Source organism: Dinoponera quadriceps, unplaced genomic scaffold, assembly GCF_001313825.1.
Source record: "Dinoponera quadriceps isolate SergipeBrazil2010 unplaced genomic scaffold, ASM131382v1 scaffold1852, whole genome shotgun sequence".
NCBI lineage: Eukaryota > Metazoa > Arthropoda > Insecta > Hymenoptera > Formicidae > Dinoponera > Dinoponera quadriceps.
Window position 1 is genome coordinate 348,919 of NW_014556131.1, and position 10,128 is coordinate 359,046.

The 10,128-nt window shown below is 43.1% G+C and overlaps 1 protein-coding gene across 1 annotated transcript in view; it reads left to right on the plus strand.

Annotated features, from left to right (window-relative positions):
* LOC106746875 overlaps positions 1-7,693 on the plus strand; it is a 31,899-nt gene extending 24,206 nt beyond the window's left edge. The window contains exons 6-13 of the mRNA XM_014623995.1: positions 139-355; positions 1,824-1,985; positions 2,506-2,703; positions 3,331-3,440; positions 4,640-4,980; positions 5,157-5,414; positions 6,229-6,541; positions 7,513-7,693. Coding sequence (XP_014479481.1) covers positions 139-355; positions 1,824-1,985; positions 2,506-2,703; positions 3,331-3,440; positions 4,640-4,980; positions 5,157-5,414; positions 6,229-6,541; positions 7,513-7,693 — 1,780 coding nt within the window. The remainder of the gene's footprint in view (positions 1-138; positions 356-1,823; positions 1,986-2,505; positions 2,704-3,330; positions 3,441-4,639; positions 4,981-5,156; positions 5,415-6,228; positions 6,542-7,512) is intronic.
* Positions 7,694-10,128: the final 2,435 nt, after the last annotated feature.

Below are 10,128 nucleotides of genomic sequence, written 5' to 3' on the forward strand. Positions count from 1 at the left end.
CCCCCCCCCCCGTTCCCCACACGCGGCAAAGGTATTACCTGCTAATTATAAAACTACCCGCGCGCGCTTTCGCAAAATGCTTCGTCCTTTCGAGCGTTCGTCCGATTACATTTAACGTTTGCGCTTCCTTTTTCACAGAGCTATTCGGCTGACCGGTCCGTTCGTCACTATGGTGTACTGCATGATAACGGGCGACATGCTGACCTTCGGCATCATCTACATGGTCGTGCTCTTCGGATTTTCCCAATCGTTTTATTTCCTCTACAAGGGATTCCCAGGCGTGAAGTCGACCCTTTACCATTCCTATCATTCGACCTGGATGGCGCTGTTTCAGATAACCCTGGGCGATTATAACGTGAGCTCACCTATAGATTACCGCTTTATTGCGACAGTTTCTACTACGTGGAGCCTTATCTTGCACGCGTCTGCACGCACACGAACCCTCCTTTCTCTCTCTCTCTCTCTCTCTCTTTCTTTCTTTCTCTTCCGCCTCTCCCTTTCTGCATCCGCTATGCACCGTAGCGCAAAATTCTCTCGATTCAGGAAGACAGAGACATTTCATCCCGCGTGTTAATACAAACGTAACGTTTCATTCGCCGTATTTATCCAGCAATTGTCGTGTAATTGCACGTTATACAATTTGGAGATCTCTCTGACACGGAAGTTTGAATAAATGATATCGTTTATCATCATTATCATCATTATCATCATTATCATTTATTATTTTACATTTCTATTTTTATCATTATTCATTTATCATTTTTTAAAATTTATTTGTCTTGTATACATATATAAAGGGGCTATTTAGCACATTTTTTATATTTTATTTTTTGTTTTTTTTTTACACAGCATATTGTGCCTAATTTTTAATATAATTCAAAAATACAATTCTTCGACAACAGAAAGAAATATTCACATAATGAAATGCAATTTACGTCATGTATATCACAGATAGTTTTGCACTCCCCATTTGCTTGATTTTGCAATTTATTAGAAAATAGCCGAAATATAAGTGATGTGTCAGTTTACCTTTGCAGCCAATTAACTTCGATCTCCCCTACACAAGAGTATCGTATATTTTATTATATTTTATATTATACTTTATTAAATTTCTATAGACAGTATAAAAGAGCGGTTCTCTTGCTTTTTTACTCGTGCAAAAATTCGACGCGCGAAAGTGCGCGCGATCGAAGTCCCCGTTCTAAACGAAATATTTATAAAAAAGAAAAAACGCGCACGTTGAGACGCACGTCTAGATCGGACTTGAATATTTCATGCCCGAGGCATTAGTTTAATTGTTACACGTCATAATCGCGATTAAACGTCGCGTTCGCGTAATTCTAAACATTTTTTCCGGTCAGTGCGACGCGCGCATAGCGACACTCGCGCGCGCACGGGACACACGGCTGGTCATGAATCTTGAATTTCAATCACGAACAATTCCGCGTCGCACAAAACACACTACAATATGGTTTCCTGACGAAATTAAAGATTTAGCACGCCGCACGCGTCTGCATGGACGGACAGCGGGTGCATAAAATACCGGTTGTCCAGTAAAAATCATTGCTCGGTTTCGCAGTTCGTATAACGATTAACTCGTTGCACTGAATTAAAAGGAGGGGCGGTAGCGACCGGCATGGAAAATACGAGTTTCCGTTCCGAAAATTCTACGTGTTTCCGCCGGCGGCGTACGCCACATCGGGCACCGCCGCTTGTTTATTAGCACCCGCGTATAATTGTCCGGCTGTCATTCGCCGGCGATTCACCGCGGACGTTGCATTTATATATCTCATCGCATCGCGACTTATCCATATGCATTGCAGTACGCGGACCTGAGTAACACGACCTATCCCAACTTGAGCAAGACGGTCTTCGCGATCTTCATGGTGCTCGTGCCGATATTGCTGCTCAACATGTTGATCGCCATGATGGGTAATACGTATGCGCACGTCATCGAACAGAGCGAGAAGGAATTCGTGAAGCAGGTCGGTGTTAAAATATTAGCTTGCTGCGGATGAAATTGAATCAGAATCGATGCAGGAGCATCGGAGTGATTATTCACTTGAATCTAGCAATTTTTTCTGCATACTGTGAACAATTCCAAAAGTTCAACGATAACCCATTTAACTGCATCGTATGGATTTAGCGAATCACATAAATAGTCGTCGTTAATTTAATTCGAGCGAATATGTACAGGGTGCTCCAAATAAATCTTGATTCCCGTGGTGTGCAAGTAAAACGGATGAAACTGGGCGGATAAGTCCTGTATTTTGCAAATAGCACGCAAAATTTCGAATTATCAATGATTGAAAATGCCCACATATAGAGGCTTCTTTAATTAATAACTCGAAAATTTGCGTGTTATTTGCAAAATGGTATAGGACGTTTTCAGCTCAGTTTCACCCGTTCTTCTTGCACGGGAACCAAGATTCGTTCGGGACACCCTGCGCAATAGACTGCAATACCTCGTTTACCTAAATCTGCTTAACAATTTTTTTCACTAAGTGGGCTAAAATCGTGGTATCTTTGGAACGCGCCGTGTCGCAGAAAGATGCCCACAATTATCTGCAGGAATACAGCATCAAGCTGGGACCCGGCGACGACCCGAATAATCCCGCGTCGGAGCAGAGAGGCGTGCTGGTTATTAAAAGCAAATCGAAAACCAGAGCGAAGCAGCGCAAGGGCGCCGTAGCTAATTGGAAGGTGATTTATTTACTTACGTTTATTCATTTATTTATTTTCCACCTGTGCGTGTATATATACCGCGCGTTCCCCCCAATGGGCGATGCGTATCCAAAGATTTATTTCGCAGCCGTGTGTGCGCGCATCAAGCGTCAGAATTTATTTATCGGTATCCCATTCGAGAGACTGATACGAGAGCTCTGGTATCGACTCTCCGTAAAAATGCGCCCATCGAATTTTGCTACGGTGTAGTATCTCTCTCTCTCTCTCTCTCTCTCTCACACACTCTCTCTCGTCAGAGTGGCGCGATCACGCAAAACGTTTACTTTGAAAATTGCTTAACAAACAAATGGATTTGATAATACGCGAAACCACGAACCTTTTCCGCGAAAATGAGTTATCCACAGGAGGGGGGGGGGNACTCAACCGACAGAAAGGAAACTTTCTCGCAGATGCTACTTTAAAGGCCAACTAACGCCATTTAAACGGGCCGGATATCATTTGTTAAGTAATAGGCGCTAAAAGCATCCCTCGCATTACCACTTTCGCCTGTGTAAAAGTGCCGTAATACGAGCGAGGCCTCATTGACACGCGCGACAGGTCATTATAATTTTATCGCATCTCTTCTGGTGTATCACACCTTTGCAGCGAGTCGGAAAAGTCACGATAAACGAGTTGAGGAAACGGGGTATGACCGGCGAGGAACTACGGCGTATAATGTGGGGCCGCGCGTCCTTCTCCACTCCTGTACGAGTCAGGTAATGATACTTTCATCGCGCGCATCATATCGTATCTCTCCGAAGCCGCCCGTTGTTTCATTACACCCCTCCCGCGCGGTATCATTCCGAAATATTTGCGGCGCATTCGCCGCGCGCACGCCTTACTTTTTAACGCGTAAATTACCATCGTATCGAATCACAATGTCATACCTGTGCGCTATCACGTTAAGACGATGTCACGATTATCGCGTTCCGCAAATTTATTGTTACAATTACCGTTACCGTGGTTAGTTCCGATTTCGATTATTTCGCTTTACCCGCCGCATAGAATTCCAATTTCCAGTGGACGCAAAGTAACACGCAAATTTTGGAATTGGCCTGCGTGTGCCGCTGTTATGTTACGGTCTAATTATTTCAAATACGCGCGAGAACGAGAGAACGAGGAAATCTATCTCAATTAGTCGCTGACACGTTCGCGACCGTTCGTAACGCGGCGGCGGCATAGATTTACGAATGTCCTTGCGCGAGTGACTCATTGTCGCAGAGACAGTGGACTCGGACGATACTTTTTATCACCTCGTAACTCCGCCGAGCCTGCCATCTGCAAACCGGACGTAACTTCGCGTCTGGAAAAAGCGTCGGAGTCCTTCGTGAATCAGCTATGCGCCTCCACGTGACGAGCGCATACGGAAGGCGCGAGCGTGACCGTATCTCAGTAGTAATTAAATATTTATGAAGCTCCGCGCGCGTTACATAACGCAGTAGGATGTAAGATGAACCGACCGTGCGATTTAACGAAGAATTACTTATTTTCCAGAAGCAATTCAATCACTCAACATCCTGTTTAACTGCTGACGCGTTTGTAAAGCGGCCGCTTTGAAACGCGTTCCTGCTCACTGTGAATCCGATTTTAATTACGCGTTTTAATTAATTCTCGATATTTTAATAAATGATTTGGGTCACACACACACATTATTCTTCCTCGTATATAATATCATCGCGTGATTTACATAATACGAGAGAATTCTGCCTGCATAGATTTTCTCTCTCTCTCTCTCTCTCTCTCTCTGGCTGTATTTAATTACTTATTTGAGAAACAAATATTATATTCATCGTAATATGATCTTAGGATCGATTCTCCTCGATGGAGCAATGCGCGACGACGGGAGATTTTGCGCGACGCATCAATCCGGCTCGCGAAACATTGCTGCCGCGTAATAATTTCACGTGTATTACAGTCCCAATGCTGGCCAGCCGCAAGTGTCGGCAGTTACTGCAGGTTTTGGTGATGCGCTAACCGCAGCTTTGGACGTAATGGCCTTTGCACATGATTTTGACTTATCCACCGCGACGGAGAGCATACCGACCAATATCGAGGCGAAGCAGACGAAAACGGCAGAGCCGAAAGCCGTTTCCAGGGAGCAGACGAGAACGACCCAGAATAATCCGGAGGCGGTGACGAGTATTCAGCCGCATAAACAAGCCGTCGTGGAGGAAACTAAGTTATCAGGTTTCACGGATCTAATTGATAAATCCATCGATCCCGTGCGCGTGGAAGAGAACTTGAAGAACGCGAATCGTGAGTAGAGTTGCCTAGGTGCAAGAGTCCTCGAGAGAGATTTGCGATTAACGTTTGTTCTTGGGAGTAATTCCCGGCAATTTCGAATCGCGAGAGTAATCATATAATGGTTGAATGAATTAATGCAAGTGGCGAGGGTGATCGAACGATGAAATTAATTAACATGTTAAATGTAGAAACGAAAGCGCAGGAGGAAGTTGTCGAGGATCCGTTTCTGGAGCTCGCTATCGCCTCCGAGACTACGGAAGATTACGATACTTTATTGAAAATGGCCAAGTCCGCCTTGGCTAATAGCGAGGCTTCAATGATAGCCACGACGGTCGACCCACAAATTCTAGCACACTTCGCTATGATCGCCCCGCCGTCGGTCATTGAGAAACCAGCCATCGTTAAGAAACAATACTTCGTCGAGTCCAGCGACAACGATCTCGGTGGTAAGTAAATCGTCGATATTTAAATTGATGTATCAACGATTTTGCTCTTTTACAATAAAAAATTTCGCGTTAAATTTAATATACATTTCACATGTCTCAAACGGCTTGCTCAACATTTTTCTGTTAATTTAATTTAACACAAGGTGAGTATGTTGTAAAATAACATAAACATTGTGTAAAAAATTGACAGAAAATTAATACGCTAATCGATAATGAAGTATAAAATGTGTTATTTTAACATTTATACATATTGATTATCGTCACAACACAAAATGTTGATGTAAGATAAATACAATATGTTAGATTAATTACACACGGGTGTGTTAATACGCGAGTATGTTAACACAGAAATTTTAATAAGGACCGATTTTAACGCAAGTATAAAATGTTTTTTACTCTGTTGGTTTGTTGAATATTTAAACGGTTGCTTCAGCAACGATTATATGTTTAAACAAGCGTGCTTGTTAGATATATATATATATACACACAGAAAGTATACAAAAAAATTTCAGTCCCTGCAACTGAATATGAACCAGATGAAAACTCGGCGACGAGAAATGATATCTCTGTTACTGCGACCGAGAATATTTTGAACATTTAGCTGCATTAAAATTCGGTTGAAACTAAAAACAATTGACCGAATAGAAGCCTCATAGGAATCTTTCTGTTTTTACAGCCGAATTTTTATCGACGTAACCATATTTCCGTAATTTCCACAATGATTCAGCAATAACAATCACACGAGGATTACCTCGTGATTGTTACGATGGTCTCATAAATTTAAAGTCAGAGGATATTACGTAATCGTTTGCAGGGGATACTTTGCTCGGCACCGAGGCTCGCATTCGGAGAATAAAGTCGGCGAATAACAGATTCGTCAGCGCGTCGAAGCGATCACACTGTGACGACGAAGACGATAGTTCCTCGTCCGTCACTTCCAACGATCAGAATCAACAGCGGTATCGACCGCTGCTGAATGATCCGGAAGAGAGCCTGACGAACCATGTCGAGACCGAAGGACGAAGAACTTCCGTCGAAACAATTAAGTCGGAGGTCAAGCAGAACGGTGGCGTTTCCAAGCCGCCGAATAAAGTCCAGAAACGTCGACCGAAAACGGCCAAGAACAGGTAACCGCGTGTAACGGATTACAGTCGACGAATCGCGACATTTCCCGATAATTCCGCGATAAATCACATACTAGAAAAATAGTAAAGTCGGACGACGAAGATAGTTGCTCGTACATTAAATCACTCTCATTTCATAGAAAATTACGAGAGTATTTATACTTGAAAATTCGCGGTTTCTCTGGTTTGAAAAGTAAAACTAAAATTGTCCTCTTTCTAACAGTAAAAATCAACGTTGTAAAAAATTCACGATGTCGAAAAAAACGAGCTTAAATAATTAGATTCAGTCGGCGTTTTTGAAAAGAGCGGCCATGAGTCCGCGCGGTCGAACTCGTCCACTGGACGGATTTAAACGTATATGTCTACATTTTCTGTGAATCTCGCGCAGAATACCGTATATAAATTCGAAAGATCTTATTTCTCAAGCACAGAAGCGATACCGCGATCATATAGGAGAAACGTGATATTTGGAGTTTCTAAATATAAAACGACTCACACGATCAATGTAATCTCACATAAGTTGATCTAACTTAACCCTATGAACCCGTTCAGGGGCACATTTAGTTCTAAAAGACAAATTTCCATAAAAAAACATGACACTTTTATATTTTTGGAGTCGCTGCTTATTATAACCACTCATTGCAATGTCCAAAGGTAGAATATTCTTTTCACCGCGAGTTCGCCACCGCAAAAATAGGCACCACAGTTACACTTCTCGTTGAATTCCCGGCTTTTATATGGAGTTTCAATTTGAGGTTCGGTTACAAAGGCACGCGCAGTGATTAAAGATTAAAAAGGTGTGACCGAAGGCTCCACTCGACATTTTCGCCCGCGGAAAAGTCGCAAATCGACCGAACGGATCTACAGTTAAAGGAACACCGTGGTAGTTCCGAGACACCTCGGAATAGAACGATTTATCGGCGGCTGATTGACCGCTTCCCTAATCGGCCTGGTTTTTTACGATGCATACGCAGGGTATCGCCTAAGGAAATAGAGGAGCCGGCGAGAAGAAAGGAATCGATTGAGCGGAATAAGGCGGCTTCTTCTTCACCGCCGACGTCGCCCTCGGATCCGCTCGAGCCATGGAGCACGCGCGGCATTACCGACATGAACACGATATTGGCCTGGCGGGAGAATGCGCCGGACAGTCCTTAATATGACTTTATGACATTTCGCGCTGCGACCTCCTTCACCTTCCTCTTCCTCCTCTGCGTGTGCACCGATCACGTTGACGTTGGCACGCCGACGTCGACACCGACGCCATGAAACACCGTGCACCTGAATGATCGAGCACAAAGCGATTTCACGCCCGGCCGAGTCGGGATTTATTTTGAAAACCGCGTATTTCAAGTCCAATTTCGAGAATTCCCAATTTGCCCGGAGCAATTTCGTAAATATTCTGTTTATAACATTACCGTGGGTACAGAAAGATAAGAAACGTTTCGTTAAAATCTTTGTTAAAATTTATCCGTTAAATTCTTCACACATTTTATAATGCCGAATAACGTATTGATTTTGTGTTAAATTAATACAAAAATTTGAATAGGCCGTCTGAAACATGTAAAATACCTTGAGTATAACACCAAGTTCTTCATTATGTATAATTCACGATCAAGTCCTATAATTATCAAATCAAGTCCTATAATTATATGACTCCAAAATTATTAATAGCGAAATGAAACTTTCTGTCAGATAACGATTCATATTTCAACAGTGTGTTTCAGATCAAATTCGTTCGTCCGATTCTAGATTCTATTTACACGATGTTATTTTATTTTCTATTTACACGATGTTATTTTATTTATTTCGAAGTTAAGCAGGAAACGACTGTATTTAGCGCTGAATGTGCGATCAGAATACGAACGGTAGTCTTGAACATTACACGTAGCGCGCAAGTCTTCTTATTAAGATACTCGGAATGTAGCAATGGGATACGTCAAACGACATCGTTGCGAAAGTTAACGACAAACGCTATAGTTAAGGCGATATTACTCGGGTGTTCGAATTGTCACGATATTTCTCCGAAGTACTGTGTGAGAAAGTTCTCGCGCTTTCGTAATATTATCGTGCAAAAATTGTATAGGTCTCCAAACCAGAGAATCTCCGACTACACACCGCGGATGAGATTTCAGGTGTGAATTGAAATTAACGGGATTTCCTGCGCGATCGTTACTCGATAATTGTAGTTGGCTTTTATAGTCGGTTTTCTATTACGACTTTGCAAAGGGTGCAACGTTTAAAGCGTGAAATTAATCGACAATACCTTTTTACGCGCGCCCAAAGGGTCGGCTTACGTTTTTTTCCGAAACTTCGAAACACGGATTAGCGTCGCATAGATTAGTTTTTGGCGATATGGCCGCATGCCGCTTGCCGTAAAAAGCAGCTCGGACTTTTACGAGGGTAATACCGAGTATATAAAATCACGCTAAAAAGTTCGTAACATCGTTACAAATCGATTCACACACGGTGCTGGTGGTATTACGGGTTGTTTTACCGCAGATATTATTCGATCTCATACCCACACACCCGCAAGTATCCCATCGTAGGAAATATATCGAGCCGAGAGGCAGACTCCCGCTATGATAATTATGAAAGTGAACATGTGCCAGGGACCAAACAATGTTAACCCGCCGTATAATTTCCAAAGAGGTCGCATGATGAGAAATTCACGTACACACGCGAGTGTACGTACATATATATATATATATATATATATATATATATATTTATTAAAATGAGCCAGCCAGGAATTTCTCGAAGATACAAGAGCAGCTACGTGGCGCAAGCAATGTACCTTTGCGCTCTCGAGGATATTTCCAAGTTTCGAGGGGATTCCAGGATTTCACTTTTACAAGGTTTGTCAATTACGCAATTAAAACACGCCGTATATAAGTTGTAGATCGCGATGCAGCACTTAATTTTCCGCCCACGGCGATATTATTAATAACACCGGGGCGTTCCAGTTTTTGCGCAGCTCCCGCGGCTCGACGATTAGAGAGCGGCATACCGGAATCGAAAGTTATCCCCTCGGATGCGCGGGTGAAGATATCTCCGGATCCTCGCTCAGATTCCTGTGTAAATACCTGTGCGCATACGCAGATATACCATTTGTACACACACGAGAAACGCGCGCCGAATAAACTATTTTCCCAGCGACGCCGACTTGTAAAAAACGAATGCCACGAGTCCAAATTTTATTTTCCCCCGCGTCTCCCGCGCGACGTGCCTTTGGCTTTTAATTAAAACGTTTGACATGCCATTACACGGATATGTAAATTGCGCTTGGCTGACGAAACAATCAAGCCTGGGCAAAATCGAGTTGTCGCGCGCCTCGTACTGTTTCGGGGTTAAAACTCGCTAAACCCGTATTTACGGCGCGTTAAACATGTCATGTAATCCATATTTCCAAAGTTTGGGCCTTTGTTTAAAAACCCGGCCGTTGAAACGCCGAGACCCTGCCGTATTTGCGTATTCATTCGCCCGGGAGATTCCCGGAGACTTCGGCCGGGGAGCATCTACGGCGCAAATCGACCGGTTAAACAAGCGGATAAGTGTAAAATGTAAAATAGATGCCTAGCGATGCGAATCGG